At 35.3% G+C, this 18,723-nt stretch overlaps 2 protein-coding genes across 3 annotated transcripts; one reads left to right on the top strand and one right to left on the bottom strand.

The window, feature by feature from the left end:
- The first annotated feature begins 4,190 nt into the window (after positions 1-4,190).
- LOC132059312 (protein trichome berefringence-like 7) lies at positions 4,191-10,497 on the top strand. Of its 2 annotated transcripts, XM_059451891.1 has the most exons (4): positions 4,195-5,704; positions 7,363-7,521; positions 9,169-9,477; positions 10,182-10,497. In XM_059451891.1, the coding sequence occupies exons 1-4, from the start codon at positions 4,887-4,889 to the stop codon at positions 10,198-10,200; spliced, it is 1,305 nt and encodes a 434-aa protein (XP_059307874.1). In that variant the 5' UTR covers positions 4,195-4,886; the 3' UTR covers positions 10,201-10,497. The 2 variants fall into 2 exon arrangements, with proteins under 2 accessions (XP_059307875.1, XP_059307874.1); XM_059451892.1 differs by lacking the exon at positions 10,182-10,497 and having other exon boundaries at positions 4,191-5,704; positions 7,363-7,601; positions 9,169-9,306.
- Positions 10,498-10,993: 496 nt separating this feature from the next.
- On the bottom strand, positions 10,994-18,723 carry LOC132059311 (chromatin assembly factor 1 subunit FAS2). The gene is made up of 12 exons (XM_059451889.1): positions 18,430-18,723; positions 15,858-15,969; positions 14,729-14,755; positions 14,515-14,587; positions 13,381-13,484; positions 13,084-13,295; positions 12,898-12,994; positions 12,108-12,185; positions 11,913-11,996; positions 11,693-11,831; positions 11,472-11,572; positions 10,994-11,375 (listed from the first exon to the last, which is right to left on the bottom strand). Exons 1-12 carry the CDS (start codon positions 18,541-18,543, stop codon positions 11,182-11,184), a joined length of 1,335 nt encoding a protein of 444 aa, XP_059307872.1. The 5' UTR covers positions 18,544-18,723; the 3' UTR covers positions 10,994-11,181.

Raw genomic sequence — 18,723 nt, 5'->3', positions numbered from 1 at the left:
ATTCTATACAAGCAATGATCTTTAAAAAAAAAAAATGGTGTATACCAGAATATCTAGAGTTTGCCTAAGGAAGCTATTGGTTCATATAGGTTGGACAAATGTGATATGGCTAGTTTCAGGATCAAGAAGAAGAAACTAGGTATAGGCTAACTATTTTGAGAACAAATGATGAATCTGGATGTCACCAGTTTCAACATTTGTTCTAAAAGAATTTTTGAAAGCTAACTGTATAGGAGGAGACCCCTCTATCTTGTGAAGGAATGGCCTGTCATTACCTTCTTTTTTGGCTGGATCTTTGTACTTCAATTTGTTCATATTAAAAATCTTAATTTAACAATTAAAAAAAATGCATTATGACAGAAATATATCAGTAACTAGAACATCCACCAAAGATACATGTTTGTTTAAAGCTTCAAACACTATACAGGTTATTTTATGAAAAAGGGCTAAAGGCTAAAGCCACATGTACAACTTACAAAGAATATTTTGAACTTTTAGATTGCCTTATGAATTACGAAATGTCTTTCTTGATTTGGATTGCATATTTATAGCATGATATGTTCTGAAAAATCTTGACCGGTCTTGAGCTAGGGAGTCAATGATAGTTGTTGAGTATGATGTGGATGTACTCAGTCTTGCATGGCAATATTTATAATTTCCCCTTTGAGGAGCATGGGAGATTTGGACATGGGGACAAGAGTTAAGCATTTGACTGCTCCAGCTTTACAACGAGCCCCCTACTATATCAGCAGTAATTAATTGCCCTCTTAATTTGGGATTTTATTCCACAAACCTCGTCTTAGTTTTGCAATACGTCCCTGCATTGGTAGGTTCAGTTACATGATAATGGACTCAACATCAAATACCAATCTCTATCGACCTAAGTAACTCGCAGATGATATCTGAAATAGAGTACATATTCTTTTAGCCTCAAAGTGTCTATTGTTATTAAATCATAGTATCCATAACAGATCCAAACCAACAACAATAACAACATACCTAGTGTAATCTCACAAGTGGGGTTTGAAGAGGGTGGAGTGTATGTAGACCTTGCCCTTACTTTTGTGGAGTAGAGAGGTTGCATTCGATAGACCCTCGGCACGAGAAATGCATTTTTCAAATTAGGTTTGACAAATACAAGAGCAAGAAAAGACTATGATGAAAATATCGAAGAAAAATAAAGTATTGACAGCAACATATACTAATAAAGACAACTAGAGTAAAAGAAACAACAGTAGTAATAAAATCTAACAATAAGGCAATGATAGAATACTAATAATAATACTGGTAAGGAGAAAATGGAGCAAATAAGGTGTTCTAAATCAGAATCATGCTCGACCACAGAAAAGACTTTCGACCACCTACTAATCTTCTACCCTAACCCTCGACCCTCATGCTCTCTTATTTAGGGTCATGTCCTCGGTGAGCTGGAGATGTGTCATGTCCTGTCTAATTACCTCTCCTAATTCTTCCTCGGTCTACCCCTACCTCTCCTTAGACCTATCACTGGCAACATATCGTACTTCCTTACTAGGGCATCTGCGCTCCTCCTCTTCACATGTCCAAAGCATTTCAGTCTCGCTTCCTGCATTTTATCCCTAACGGAGGTCACTCCCAACTTTCCCCATATTTCCTCGTTCCTGATCTTGTCTCTCCTAATATGTTCACACATCCTTCTAAGCATCCTTATTTCCACTACCTTTATCTTTTGAATGCGTGAGTTCTTGGTGACAACACTCTACCCCATACAACGATCTCACAATCACTCTATAAAACTTATCTTTAAGTCTTGGTGGCACATTCTTATCACATAGGACACCAGATGTGAGCCTCCTTCTCTTCCACTTCGCTCTAATACGACGTGTAACATCATCTTCGATCTCCCAATTTCTTTGGATTATTGATTCAAGATACTTGAAGCTTCCTCTCTTGGGATGACTTGTGTATCGATCCTCACTTCCACACTCGCCTCATGAAAAGTGTCACTGAACTTGCACTCCATGTTCCACTACTAAAAAAACTGCGCAAAAATCAACGGCCAAAACCGACGGACTGCGTCGGGTTTTTAGTGAAAACTTACCAAAAATCATGGGAATATGGGTCATCAGTAAAATAAAAATAAAAAAACAGACAGATTAAAAAAATAAAATAATGAAATGTAGCAACTAGGAATCGAACTCAGGTATGTACCCAGGCATTGAACAACTCTACCACTAGACCACTCATGTTCTTTGATCAAATACTTCCATTGGTTTAATTTATATTCTAAACTGTAGTTTTACGCTCTAAAAACCGATGGAGTCTGTCGGTTTTTGTATAAAAAATATAAAAAGCGACAGAGTCGATCGGTTTATTTTAGAAAATAATAATAATTTTGGCGCAAAAAATAACCGACGGAAGTACGTCAGTTACCGCCGATTTTTCCCATTTTTTAGTAGCGTTCTCTGTTTTAGTCTTTGCTCAACATGAAACCTTTAGACTCGAGTCTGTCCCCAAACCTCCACTTTATCATTAATACCGTTGCCTGTCTCCAATCCTCCGATCTATCGTTAGTCATACTCAACATGAAACCTTTAGACTTTTGGTGGCATATTCCTTGAGCCATATGTAAAATATATACTTATATTTTAATATCTCAATTAAAGAATAAGAAACATCTTTGAAATTTATATAATATCTACAAATAATTTTGATCAAAAGAAGAATTGATTATATGTTTTATGAGTCTCAATGATAGCCTTCATAATGAAGAAAAATGTTTTGAATTGTCTTTATGGACATTGTCTTTTTGGCCTTCATTACAATAGTTTTTATGACCTTAATTACTCATATAATTTGATAAAAAATATTTTCAAAAAAAAAGCTAAATACTTTGATGTATATATGATCTTATGGGATCATATTTTTACATAGCAAAAAAGACAAAAGTAAAATCCTTTCTTCTTCTCCTTCTCTTTTTGGGCAATTGTATTTGTGCAACCTCCAAACTTCCGGCCACTAGTATAAGTGTTTGGAAGTGTTGTAGTACCTTGGACAGGGGCGGAGCCAAGTGTAATCGACGAACCCCCTCGACAGAAAATTACAGTGTATATTGAAGGTTAAAATTATTTTTTTATGTATATATGGTAGGTGTTGAACCCCTTGAAACCTTCGTATGTTTCTCTTCATATTTTTGAACTCATCTTGAAAATCTTGCTCGCCACGCGACCTTGGAGAACGATAGGGCTAAACGACTTGCACCACAATCGGTCCGAAACTGCTTTCAAGGCAATAACTTTTCACGATGCAGCGTTCATCCAATAAGTTAATTTTATCCGTTTGTTCATTTTACTGATTAATATTGTTAATATTTCCAACACCATATCCATACAATTTCCGGAATTCCGTCCATAATTATTGAAAGACATTTTTAGAATAAATTAAGTAAACTCCTCCAAATCCCAGGAACACGGCGCATGTGGGGCACAACTAGAGTTGCATGGAGACTAGGGACGGTTTGATTTTATGAAGTTATAGCTGTCCTATCACAGACAAATTTGAATTATATGATAATATATTTAAAAATTAATTATTATTCTTATACTTTGGCCGTTCATTTAGTATAAAAAAATTGTTTTGACAAAATTACAGCCTTTAAACATAACATGGATTCAATCTTTAACTGCTACGAGGCTCTACAAATGGAGAGAAAAAATTACGCCGACTCATTATTTATGCAAATCAATAAATATATAACAAGTACCTTTTATGTGCAGAACTAAAATCATCGTACAGACTATTATCGACAAAGATGTAGTAGGTCCATAGTGTCTAGTGGCTCATTATTAAATAAAAAGTATAATAAAAAGTGCAATAAATTATTTTAAGATCTACTCGAATTATCTTTTTTTTTTTTTTTTTTTATTGAATCGATTTCACCGTAATAAAATTCACTTATTAACAAAATTAAAGGCCAAGAAAATGTATTAGAATTCAACAATAAATAAGCAACCTAATAAAGATTTAAATAAAGTACTTTAAAGTACATCATATGTTTTTGATATGAGATGAGCTTGCATTTTCTAAAAAATTTCTTGTCCACCATCCATATAGACTAGAAATTTCCAAATTTGAATAAGAACAATTGAACCGGTGACCAAAAAAAACAAACTTTGAACAAAATAATAACAAGGAAACTGAAAATGGTGGGAAAAAAAGAAAAAAGAAGAAAAAAAAGGGCACCCACTCTCTGTGTTCTGTTGGATAGTCTGCATCCCACGTACCAATCTCCAACTAATCTCTCTTTCTTTATTCATTCGGTTGCTTCTTTCTTTCCATAATAATAATCACCAAATCCATCTATTATTTACCAAAATTCAAGATTTGCTAAGAAAACCACTGTAAGTTGTCTAAATCATTTCCCAAATCTCCTCTTTTGGGACAACTTTTTGTTGGTATTTCTTTGTAAATGCTTCAGATTTATTCAAGATTTTGAAAAGGGTGTGATTTTTTTGTCTTTTGGTACACAATCAATGGTTGTATCTATGGTTTTTGGTAGTTTTTTATGGTAAAGTTTGAGTTTTTATTGATGAAAGTGAATCAAGATTCAAAAGGGGTTCTACTGAACTTGGTAAAATGGTATCTTATGTTAAAGTTTGAGTTTTTATTGATTAAGTGAATCAAGATTCAAAAGGGGTTCTACTGAATTTGGTAAAATGGTATTTTATGTTAAAGTTTGAGTTTTTATTGATTAAGTGAATCAAGATTCAAAGGGGTTTTTGGATTTGGTAAAATGGTAGTTGGGCAAGTGGTTTCTAGGATATTTTGCTGATGGTTATTTATAGAATGTGTTTTGAATGTGATTGTATTGGTTACTGGATGTGGTGGAACCAATAACTAGGGGAAAAATGAGTACTTTCAGTAGAAGTCTGTCTCATAAACAGAGGGCATTGACAGTTAGTAGCCCTAGATTGTTCGATAAGTCGGTTAGCAGCCCTAGATTTAGTAGTAGGAAAAGCGAGGTTTCGAGACTTTTTCGTGTACTTATAGCGATTGGATCTGTTGTTTCCTTTTTCTTGGCAATTGGAGGAGGGTATTTATATGTCCTACCCAATCTTACAAAAGCATTTCATGAGGAGAATCTTGTTAGTTTTAATGGTTCGGATAGTTTTTGTGACATATATGATGGAAAATGGGTAGTCGATAAAAGCTATCCTTTGTACAATGCCTCGGAATGCCCCTTTGTGGAGAAAGGATTCAACTGTTTGGCTAATGGTAGAACGGATAGTGATTATCTTAAGTGGAGGTGGAAGCCACGGAACTGTGAAATCCCTAGGTTTGATGTGCATGATATGTTGGAAATTCTTCGAAATAAAAGAATTGTATTTGTAGGAGACTCGATGAGTAGGACTCAATGGGAGTCTTTGATATGTTTGTTAATGACGGGGGTGCAAGATAAGGAAAGTGTATATGAAGTAAATGGGAATAAGATCACAAAAGTAATCCGTTTTTTGGGAGTGAGGTTTAGTTCCTTCAATTTCACCGTTGAATTTTATCGATCAGTATTCCTTGTCCAACATACTTGGTCTTCTAAATATGGAATAAAGAGAGTTAGATCAACCCTTAAGTTGGATAAGCTTGACGATATCAGCAACGAGTGGATCAATGCAGACGTCCTCATATTCAATTCTGGACAGTGGTGGGTCCCTGGGAAGCTTTTTGGAGTGTAAGTGCACTTTGTTCTTTTACCAACACAAGTTTTCGTTACTTCGCGAGTATATCTACATGATAGCAAACTGTAACTACCTTCATATACTGCAAAATTATCATTGAACTAAAATATCCTTAATATATGGAAGGGCCTTCATATATGGACTCACCCTTTTAATCGTCATTATTGTTTCCTCCTTTTGTTACCCACTTGTCTGGATTTTGTCACTCCTACATTCATGAATATTAGTAAAAGATGTTTCTTTTTTCCTAAGAAAGCAGAAAGCCTCTTTTTGTTTGTATGTTCACATATGGATGTTTCTTCTTTAGCCACGCTTGTTTAGCACGTGTGAGCATCCATGTGCTCCCGTAAGAATTTGTTGAAGTCTCAATAGGACAGGTGTTAAAGCCACTTAATAGTGGGATTGCTTGTTCCACAGTGTCATAACGCTGACCCAACTACCTTGGATTGGAAGGTAGTAAGTTCTCCCTCCTTTTCAATTTGTTTGTCTTAGTTTGACTGAGCACGGAGTTTAAGAAAGTAAAGAAGACTTTTGAATCTTGTGGTCTTAAACTAAAGCTATGTGTAATGTACTAAAATGCCCTTTAACCTTGTGATCTTAAACATGCCAGGTGAGATGTTAAAATTAATGAGTTGCCAAACTAGGAAAGAGGCAATACCACCAAAGGATGTGGTGGAGTGGATGGGGCTGCTCCTCCCTTAACCAGACGTCTCGAGTTCGAGGCCTGGGTATGGAAAAATCCTTGGTAGGAAGCGCTCCCCCCGAATGGGGCCCTACGCGGCACGAATTCCAATTAGTCGGGCTTCAATGCAGGTACCAGACACCGGATGTGAAACCAAAAAAAAAATTAGGAAAGAGGCATTCTTTTTTAAACAGACTAAAAAGGAAAGTAAGACAAACAAATTGAAATAGAGGGAGTAGTAGTTTTGTTCCCACAGTGAAAGGTTTCATTTTAGGAGCCGCTCATGCATGGACGCATTGCTTCTGTTTAGTTTCATTAGTTACCTTAAATCATCTATTGAAGGCCTTCAAAGAAATTTAGTATTAGCCACTCGTCATACGAATATGCAGAAAGCAGGAAGGTCTGCTCTCTCTCTCAATCTTAAGTTGTCTGCCAAAATACTTATTAACTATTCTCCTTTTGCTCTCTGGATATGATAGACAGTAAATGAATAGCAAAAACTCATTCTTTTCCCTCCTGCTTATATTTTCCGAACTCACATGTGCAATGGGCTTCAGTGTTCTCATTAGATTTCTTAACTTGTTTTCCAGTATTTCACTGTCCTTAGGTCAAAACTTGAAAGTTGTAGCGGCATATATGCTTTCTGAGGATAACATTTGTAGGCCAAACGTTTATAGTTTCCAGGCAATCTTGTATTGGTTTTTGTACATCTACTGTATTCTAAAGCTAGCTCGCATCAATCAACTTAAGGTAGAAATGTCTCCATATTTTTCATTTCTCTCTTGGATACATCTTGTGTGAATGCATTTCCGTCAGTAGGTTTTAAGAAATGCTAAATTGCAACACAGTAAGATCAAGGAAACTTTCATGAGCTAGATATTGTAATAGTGATTCCTTAATTTTCATGCAGAAGCTGGTATTTTGTGTTTCGGTTGTTCTCACAATGCTTCTATTTCTTTCTTTGAATAGGGGGTGCTATTTCCAAGTAAATAATGCACTGAGGATTGGAATGTCAATTCCGACGGCATTCAGAACTGCCCTTGACACTTGGTCATCCTGGATTGATACCAAAATTAACCCTAACAGGACACGTGTTTTCTTCAGAACGTTTGAACCTTCTCATTGGAGGTACTTGTTGATAGCTATGCCTTCTATACAGATGAATGCTTTTGGATCTCTCAGTAGAAAGTTTCTACAAATTGGAGCTGGTAATAATTGGATGTAACTGTTTGAACATTTCCTGTGATATTTCAAGATTCAACGTTAATTCTTTTAATAAGTAATGAAAGTTTTATTGAGAGTCTCCAGCAAAAAGAGAGTACTGCGCTAGAAATACATCCAGACTATAATACAAACTCAAAGTAATTTTGATATCGTAGTACAACTTTGAACGGATCATGACACATCAACATGTTTTGAGACTTTGTTCAAAAGTGACAAATGATGTTAAAGTCTTAATTAGATCTTGTGAATTTTATTGATGTTCGAAAAGTTATAATGTCGGTTTCTGCCTGTTCCAATTGCATGGAAATTGTTCAATATAATATGATGTTCTCCAGTGTTAAATATGACTAAATCTAAGGGTGTGTTTGGTATGAAAGAAAACCTGGAAAATAAGTGGTTTTCTTACTTCTTCTTTTTTTTTTTTTTGGATCAAGTAAATATATTTTCATTCATAGACATGGCCAAATTGGCCGTATACAAGGGGTATACCAAAAGGTAAAGCGTCTACAAAAGGATTTGATTCTCTACAAACTCCACCTAATCATCTATACAAGGAGCTTTCTTTTCCCACCAAAAGAAAATAAGGGAATGTAAACTACTTAATTGATAGAAACTCGACTCCACACCTTCAAAAGCTCTCATATCTCTCTCCTTCCAAACTACCCACATTAAAGCAAGTGGAACCACGTTCCAAGCCCTACGTCTTCTCTTCTTTCTTCCGCTCTTCCAACTGAACACCAACCCTTTCACGGTTTTAGGCATTACCCAAGGAGTACCAAACCACCTAAACATATCCCACCATAGCCTCATGGTTAGCCCGCAAGATAATAGAAGATGATCCACGTCCTCACCCGTCTCCTTACACATGTAACACCAACTGATGCAGACAACCTTCCGCTTTCTAAGATTTTCTTACTTATTTTCTGGTGTTTGATACGTTAGCAGAAAATATAGTCCCAAAAGCTTTTGTATATAATCTAGGTAAACACTATGGGGGTGGGGGTGGAGGTAAGGTGTTGGGGTGGTGGGGATGGGGGTTATGGGGGTTGTGTGGTTAGGAGACAATTATTGTGCAATGCCACTTGTAGAACTTGCTTTCCGTAGTTTCATTAGAGAAGTCATTTTCCTCATTTTTAAGGAACTTGTTTTCTTAGAGAAAATGTTTGCAAAACTTTTGACTAACCAATCATGGGAAAATTGGAAAACGTTTTCCCCTTCCTACCAAACACACCCTAAATGATCAAACTTCTACACTTTTCACCCGCTTTGAACAGTTGTAGTTATCAATTTTCTTCACCTCGTTGAACAGTTGCTTTTTACTTTTAGCCTTTTACCCTCATTGAACAGTTAGCCCCGTATACCTCTCCGTTACAAATAATTCCGGAATATCCCTTCTTCTTTTTCCATTGAACAAATGAACCTTCTTTATTAGTCATTGAGCTTGCTGCTTCTTTTGTTGTCCTGTTTCTCAGAGTTGCATTATTTTTGTTGGTTTAAGATCTAACATCCTATATCATTGCAACTAATGAATACATATTGGTTTTGCATCAGCAATCTAACTCTGCGGTTGTGCAATGTGACAAATCAACCTCTTTCAGAGACTAGCGGTCAAGAGAGTAGCTCATTTTCAGATGCCGTATTACAGGTGGCGAACAGCATGAAAGTTCCAGTTAATGTGCTGCACATAACTCCCATGTCTGCGTTCAGGAAAGATGCACATGTTGGTCTTTGGAGCGATAATCCATCTCTGTCTGATTGCAGCCACTGGTGTCTACCTGGAGTTCCTGATATTTGGAACGAAATGGTCTTTTCGTACCTGCATGGTAGCTATCGCCATACGCCATTGCATCAACAAAGAGAGTAAGTTTTGATATTTTCGTATAAAGTTGGTCAATTCAGTAGTATTCTCTTTTCCTACTGTGTGATGTGTTATGATTAATCCCAATTCTAAGTGAACTCAAACAACCAGTGTGTACTCAGACATCAAGGCATCGAAGTTAAAAAATTAGGGCGTCTTAAGTGTAATTTTTTGTATCTTCTGCTCTTGTCTGAATCTACCTGGCATAAAGCACAGACTCAGTTAACTTTATGAATTTTCAACATGTCGAATTTGAGATCTTCTTTAGTACATCATTACTCCTAGGATTTGTTGGTTTTTTGTACCTTTAGGAAATTAAGTTCTGAGCTACATATAATGTGGCGAAAAAGGTGAGAGATTAGCAATTTAATGTGATATCCTTACTGCATGGTCTGAAAAAGTAGAGCCACTGTTCGATTTTTACATTACCAAGCTAAATTCAAGCATAGTATACTATGAGACCATTGTTGAAAGAAAATTTTACGGGATGCTGGTGCTGTGCCTATTAAGCTGGTACTTCCAAATAAAGTAGAGTTGTGCTATTAGTGGCGAGGGTTCTTTTTTACTCGCTAAATCTGTTGTATATGCCACTGTAGCTGCAAAAACTCGTTCACTTTAGCTAAATGCTGCTTATAAAGAAATGTTCTATATATCCAGATGGGCCAAAGTTGTTTTCCTAATTAGTGATGTTATTTGTTTGTTGCAGATTCAATAACTTGAACTGATGTATCATAAGGAGGAACTCTGCTTATGTTTCTCTATGGAGGTCAATCAATTTTGCAAAGCAATTTTGAACAGAAATGTATAGTAACAGTGAGAAGATAGTTTTGTACCGGGAAATTGATTTTTTTTTTTTTTTTTTGGTTTCACTAAATTTGTTTTGTAAGAGGGAAGGAGAAAAATGTATATCATTCCCAGAATGTTTGTCTTGTTTCTTGTAATGTTTGAAAATTTGTATGTAATGTATTTCAACATTTAGTCATTTATACACTAATGAGAAGTGTTACATATGAAGTTTGACATCTCTTGAGCTTTCTTTTGTTCATTAAATTCGTGTTACACCAGAAAGTTGAAATCGCAACACTTCCCTTCCATGCTTGTCCAAGTTGATGTCGTTCGAAACTTATTTTAGACTTGTACTTTTTTTTATTTTATTTTTTATTTTTAATTTACAGCAATCAAAATACGTCTTTGAGCTTAAATTAAGCGATGGTCACTGGAAATTGTTACTGTTGTTACGGTTAATATAAACCTTTAACAAATTTGTTACACCAAAATTAGTAAGTACTTACTATCTGAAATAATTGAATCATGATGATATTACTCTACTTGCTAAATATATTCTCAAGTAAAACTTTCAACATAATCATTTATAATTTAAATAGAAGAAAATGACCGTGGAAAAATCTATTATGTGAAAAAATAAAAACATCTTGTAAAATAGACACAATTGTTAAGGGTTACAAAATCAATTGACCGAACAAACTTATCTAATGTTCGTCTAATTTAGGTATAAAATAGGTCAAAGGGACTCCAGATATATATAACAGGAAAAACAATAAGCAAATGATTTGGCTTACATTACTACTGGTATACAAATGTACATGAAAAGTCCTCCAAATTTCCCCCAACATTTTCCAAGCGCCACTCCCTAATAAAAGCTAATACAACAAAAGAGCACTAAAAATTTCAGAGAACTATCAAAATCAATCAATGGCCATTGGTGTGATCCTTTTTCTGGCAGCCTTTTTAGAAATTTGAGGGGTTGATAGTGTTGATTCTTGTTTCACTTCTGTTTTCTCTTCTGCTTTTCCATTATCTACATCCATGGGCTTCTCACAGCCAATAGTTTCCGGAACATTTTCTTCCCGTTTCTGTTCATCTCCAGCAATTTCTTTTTCTGCAAATAATTTCCAAGCAGAAACACATATTTGGTCAGGATGACGAAGAACACATGATCAAAACAATAACAATCAGTTGGAGGAACACAGCAAACCTGGATTACAGAAAGTTGATCCCAGTTCCTCATTATCAAATTCTAGCAGAGTGCAGTAACCGTCTTGGGAGGATAAAGCCAGATATTTCCCAGTAGCCGACCTTCATTATCATTTTGAGTTAGGCCAAAAGAAAAGGAATTAAACAAATTTCTAGAATGCTTCACGGAAGAGAACGGGAGTGCTGACAGCATTTGAAAAAGAGCAAGGAAGCCAGGAATACCATGCTATATCTGTAATAGCAGCATAATGAAGACCAGCTATGATGGCTATTGGTTGCACACTTTCTGTGTCATAGATATACAAGGAATTCAATGTAGCCACAGCAAAAATCAGACGATAAGGAAGCTCGAACAAGGATGCTACAGTCATTAAAAAGGATTGGGTATCAGAGCATAACCTAGTGCAATCAGATCAAAAAGGAATTCAGCAGGAGAACCTACAATTGCTTGATCCTCTCAAGCTAAATGTCATGGGGCAGAAGCGTACAGCAACTACAGGTTTGTTGGCACCTGGAAGTATTAAAGCTGGCCTGTCAATATCCATAAAGTTGAGGCGTACGTATCAGATTGTTGTGAGCTAGAGGGAATAGAATAGATTCGCTCTAATAAAAATACAATAGTACCAAAAAGAAGAACCTTGCCTTGAGAGATCTTTCCTAGAAAACACATAAGCAGTGTTTGCTGGTTCTGAAGAAGGTGCAAACTTGTAAGAACCTGAAATAGCAAAACACATCTATTCTCAGACCTTCTACCTTTACTTCGCCAATTCCCTTGTCCCCCCATCCACCCCAAAAAAACGATAATAATAATAATAATAATGGAATAATAATAATAAGATAATAATAATAATAATAATAATAATAATTAGCACTATCACATCACATGAAGAAACAGCTACGAAGAAGAAGATTCTCTCTCTTGAAGATTCTCTCTTCAAAAGCAGTAAATTGCAAGAAATGCAAATGAAGAGTCCAAAGATCTTAAATGAGAATTGCAACAGATGTGATGGGTATATTAACCTGACACTACAAAAATGTCTAAGACACAGTTCACAAAGAGGGCTATTGGATGATTTTAATCTGAAAACTTCAGTGCGCTACTTTTATATTTGGACCCAAAAAGGACCTAATGCTGCATTATTGGCTTATTCTGGAAGTAGAGAAATATTGTAAAACTCATTAGATGAAAAACAAACTGTTTATTGGTCAAGACAAAGAACACATGAAGTCTTGATAGAGCTTTCCTTTTTCTTTTTTGTCTCTGATGGTTTTCTTTGTCCTTTTTTTTTTTTTTTTTTTTTTTTTTTTGGAGGGTTGGGGAGCAGGGGGAAAGATGCAAAGAGATGAATAACTTTCGGGAAAGGAGTCAAAAGAATGATCAAAATGCACAGATTCATAATTAGGACTTCTAAGTTTCAAGGTTGTACCTGCAGGCACAAGCAGAAAGGAACCATCAGGAGACCAAGATAACCTTCGGAAGAAAGATGGCAGTGTCTCATCAAGAAAGAGATGATTTTTAGTAGACTGCATGAATTTGGAAGAGCCAAAGTTAATATGCATGTAACATTCACTTATAATTAAGAAGGCACAGAGAAATTGATATGATATTTGACCTTGGACTCATCCGGCAGTTGCGGTTCAACCTTCATAATGACATGTTGACACACAAAATTCAACTTCTCAACTCCTTTTGTTTTAGATGGTTTATTGTTGTAAATCCGGCAAGATCTATCCGAACTGAGTGAGGCAGTGTACTTGGACAATGGATCCCATGCCACACCTTGCACATAGTGCAAATGAGCATCCAAAATTTGATGAACAGAACCTGATGAAGGAATTGGCCAACTGTCAGTATAAAGTTTATTTTATCTTGTCAAAAAATCTTAGTTAGATCCTCTTTTATTTCTTACCTTTATTGACATCCCATATGATGCACGAATTATCAACAGAACCAGAAATCAAAAAAGAACCATCAGCAGACCACTGCAAGTCCAATACATCCTTACGGTGAAATCTGCGAAAAGTAAACTCATGAGTACTAGTATCAAATTAGAAATAACTCTATTAAAACAATGATTCTGATCCTTTTGTCACTTGAAGGCATTAGGTGAAATATCTTATCCATGATTATCAGAGTCTCAAAGCACTTTCTTGCAGTAATATTAAGCTAGAAAGTTATGACCAACATTCGAAAAGTCTGTTTAAAATGGGTTATTAGAATATTATGGATTATTTATGTTGTGTTTATTTATTATTTGGGGTAGAGTTAACAAAAGTTGACTATATGTACATTGTACAATAATATTCTTGTTAAATGTTGATTAACACATACAACTGTTTTTCCCTGCAAAATAAGTGACTATTATACAGATGCTGGTTTATTGCAACATTCTGCTTAAACCAAAATATAATGCAAACAAACAGACCCTTAGAATATGATCTACGTTAATTTACTTTATTTTACGGAAAAAAATGACAGAATATAATCAATGTTACTTGTTTTTTTATAGAGAATAATCAACGCTACTTGTTATCGAACGCTTCAACTTTTTCATGTGGTTATAATATCGGGAAAAGGGTCAGATTTACCCCTGTACTTTGGTAAATAGTTTACATTTACCCCTAATCAGTATTTCTAATAAACCATACGCTTACCGTTAATAAAGTTTTTGCATTTACCCCCACCTCTAACGGATGGCCACTGTGGCATCGCCACATCATTAAAATTGTCCACCTGGGATCCTAGTCACCATTTCCCATTAATTTTGCATTAAATTAAAATGACCCTAATCGACCCATTACCCACAAACACTAACCCATCCCAAAACTTTTTCTTTCTTCCAACATCAGATCTAAAAATTTATTTGACAAGCAAAAAAGGATAAAGATCACAATAACCAAATAGCATGTTCCAATAATTCTCTGGCTATACCATAAGAATAAAACCAGAAAAACAGTAGTTAATGGTTCATAGCACGACTCCATAGCTATCCTAAGAGTGCTTAGTAATTCATAATGGCAATGGGACCAAATGAAAGGCTTACGATAACGTCTTTAGGACTTTCCATGTTTTGCTGTCATCTGAAGAATGTAGCTTCCAAATGATGAGCTCACCACCTACATCAGGAGTAGTTACTCTTAAAAAAATACAAAGATACTTGGATACATGTAGATAAGAAAATGAAAAGTGGAAGTGTAGAAATTGTTAAATTATTTGCTCCAGGCTAAATTGAGAGATTTATAGGGACAAGTCTATACCATCTGCACCAGAGGCCAAATGCTCTCCTGCATATTACAAGAAAATTGTAATTCAGTTTTCTGCATGACTAGATAGGTACAAGTATATTATCCAACAGTTTGAATTCAGATGGAGGCGTGCATTGGAAGATCAGCTATAATAAAAGTTTTGACAACTGAAAAGGTCGCTAAAAATGAAGTACCCACAGTTACAAAGTCAGCAGAAACATTAACATTTACATTAACATTTCCAATGTATTGATCAACCCAGAGATGTAAGCGAGGTTTGTAAGATGGTAAACAGTATAAGCAAGTCAAAACCCCAAAAGATTGTCACCACGACTCTCCATCACATGTGCTTCAGACATGTTGAATCAAATACTGCAAACCTTGCAGAAACATCGTTATCTGTTGTTTCATTTGTAGTAAGAGCAACCTTCTCTACATAGTCAAAGGTAATTGATGATTTCGTGAACTTCATTGCAACTCAGTATCTAAAAAATCTGACTACAAAAGAAGCTCCCCACTCCACTCTGTATTTCCAGTTCTCAGATCAACGAGTGCTCAAATACATATCCAGCAAAAAGTTTCAGACAAAGGAATTTCATAACCTATAAAATCAATCCCAGAAAATCACTCAATCTAATAGAACATCTACAACTGATATTCCAACTTCCAAACATTAATCTTTGAAGCACTGCATAGGCCACCAGGATAGAAATACGTCTCACAGCACTTATTAGTTCAAGAGATTGGCTAACAGGCTATCAGCTCTGAAACTAAAGGACGTCAAAGAAAAATAGGAATTTAAAAAAAAAATTAAAAAAATAAAAAGGAAGAACCAAGTTCACAGCTAATTGCAACTTAAGTGGAGTCAGCAATAAGCCAATAACTATATCCGATGCTGACCCTCTCAAAAACCAATATTACATTTTGCTTCACAGAGGTATACAGAAACAGAGAGAAAAAGGCCAGGTCGTTCAAACAACCAAACTCATAAATTGCACAAAACAGCTTCAGAGGAAACTCCAACACTCGACAGGATATAAGCATGTATAGATTCTTGCCTTGTAAATTTAATGCTTTAATCAATGTGAAACTAAAAAATAGCTATCAGAACTTTTTAACACAGCAAGATGAACAACTTTACCTGAAGGGGAGAACCGAAGCGCATTCACAGCACCACTATGGTAAGAGAGGCTAGCCTGGTATGAAACTGAAGGCACTTTCTTCTCACTTTCTCCAGAATCAATCACCCACATCTGTTGGAAAAAAAAATTAATCCGATGTTATCATATTCATCCCAAGCATAAAATAGTATAGAAGTCCTTTAAATATCAGCTAACTTTGAAACTAGTGCTTAATAATTCAATATTAAGTGTCTGATTTTAAATTCCATCATAAACATGACTTGCAATCTGAATCAAAAGAATTCACATTCGCCAAGCCAGAGTCACTTCAGATCGAAGCTGAAGTAAATAACTTCAACTAGTTGGTACATTTCAGACACTAAAACAATCTATATCAGATGTGAATTATTCTGTTGAATTTGAAGAGCTAGATTGATTTTAAGAGTTTGTGTTAGTTATTAAGCAACAATCACTAAGGATATTCGGCTTATAGTTCGAGGTTGAGGAGAAATAAATCACTCTGAAGTAGGTCCTCTGACAAGTAGCATATACACACCCAGTGTCAGCATGCTGCATCCGCCCGTGATCCAGTCTGTGGCTACCCAATGAAGCCTATATTCTTATTTAAAGGATGGTGGCAAAGGGGCAGTTACCAACTGGTTCTGTTGTTCGTCCTACTCTCAGCCATTATGGATTAATTCAACAACGTTGAGTTTTTTGGGTCAGCGGTAAGGAGATCATGACACTCCCTGAGGAGAAACATTATAGTTGCTTGGTTAACTGGATGGTAAAAGAATACTCTAAAATTCATAACAATTTCTGTAGTTCCACTAATGTTAGCACTCATTGAAATGATGAATCCTCAATTGGTAAGAATATCACATGCTGAAATATGGAAATAAATAAGAATATCACGCATTGTTTATATTGTCCTACAAGGAAGATGGTTCTAAAATCTGTAGCTGAACTGCCAACCTTAGTTACCTTTCTGGGCCAAATGATACAATTTCATTTTTCAACATTATCTTTTTAAAATGGGTGATTCTATACGACATTCGAGGTAAAAAGCAACATGTAATATGGCATCATGAATGTGTGTCCACGTCATGACTTGCTTCGCGATATCCTAACAGAAGAGGAAATGCAATACCCTTGTACCTAAGTGGCCGTTTGGCCATGAATATTTTTTACTTTTCTGGAGTTGAATTTCGGAAATCATGTTTGGCCATAAAATTCCGGAATTTTCCAGAACTTGAAAAACACCAAAAAGTTGTTTTCACTTTTTCCACTCCAAATCACTCACAAAAATTCAAAAACAACTTCAATTTGCATTCATGGCCAAACACAACTCCAATTCCCAAATACATGTTTCACTTTGAAAACAAAAACTACTTTTTTCAAATACTCACAATTTTCATGGCCAAACGGGCCCTAATTTTGCTCTCTTCATCGTTTCCTCTTCTTCTATATCATTCCCTCTTTCCTTCCTTTTCCCTTTCTTTTCTGGACTTCCCCTCTTTGTTTCTTAATTTCCCTTTACTGTGTTTTCATTTCCTTTGAATTTCGGAGGTTCTTCTCGCTGGTTTGCTACACTATCTTAAAAATGCATTACCCGATTGACAAAAATTAAATTCAAACTATTAATTACTCCCTCTATTCCAATAAATTTATGATCCAAAATGAATGAATTTTCCAAAGCCCAAAAATGGATTAATTAAATTTTTTCCAAAATTACCCTCATCTTTAATGAGTCTTCCAATAATCCCAACATTGACTATCTCTTGTTTTAGGAAAAGTTTGGGAAGAAGCAAAAGGGTAAATGTTGACATATTATCCTTTAATTTATATCTTTAATTAACTTTCTTAAGTGATGTGTCACACTCACACCCCAAAAATTCATTTATTTTGGAATGGAGGGAGTAACGAATAAAATGCATAAGTGAATTGTGACATTTTCCTCTGTCTTAAGGGATGCTTCTTCATTTCCCTTTACTGTGTTTACATTTCTTTTTGAATTTCAAAGGTTCTTGTACCTCCTTTGTTACACTATCTATCTTAAAAGCACATTTCCCAATTTACATTCTTTGGGGTTGATTTCTCATGTGCTCACTCAACTAATAATTAATATCTCAGAAAGTCACCTTCCTGAGATAATAACTATTAGTTGAGTAATCATCTGAGAAATCAACTCTAATGAATTCAAACTATTAATTAACGAACCAACTAGATAATTTAAACCAAAATTCACCACAAGCATAATCAACGCATGCAAGACGAACCAAATACAGTAACACAACACTGAGACAAAATTTAAAAGTAATAAAAGGGTAATTGAAGAAGGGTAAAGTAGTCATTTCATCTCAATTTCATTGAACTCCATTTTATTATCTAGTGCTTGTTGCATTTTTAGTGAATTTATTTTTACACATAAATTTATGCTCTGTGGCACCGATACATTGAATTCGCCCCTGACCCGATTGATAAAATCTAAATTCAAACTATGATATTTTCCGAATTAATTTAAACGACAATACTGATAGAAAATTAAGAAGTAATAATGACAAATTCAGAAGGGTAAAGTAGTAATTTAACCTTGATATCATAGTCAGCACCACCAGTAGCAAGAACACCAGTTTGTTGGTGAATATCAAGGCACAAAACAGGCTTAGTATCATGCCAATTGATCTGAACTGTACCACCCTTCATTCTTTTTTGTTTGTAATTTACTATTTTTAGTAATATTTAATTTTGGAGAGATGTGAAGAAAATAGGGTTTGTAGAAATGGTGAGTGATTTTGTTGGGGAAAAATGGCAACTTTTTATATTTAGGCGGGAAACTCACCCGAATAGGCGCCTTTATTATTTCCTTTTTTTTTTTTTTTTTTT

This window comes from Lycium ferocissimum, chromosome 6, assembly GCF_029784015.1.
Source record: "Lycium ferocissimum isolate CSIRO_LF1 chromosome 6, AGI_CSIRO_Lferr_CH_V1, whole genome shotgun sequence".
In the NCBI taxonomy this organism is placed as follows: domain Eukaryota; kingdom Viridiplantae; phylum Streptophyta; class Magnoliopsida; order Solanales; family Solanaceae; genus Lycium; species Lycium ferocissimum.
Note: the sequence above shows the minus strand (reverse complement) of the source record. Positions and strands in the feature narration are given on the sequence as shown.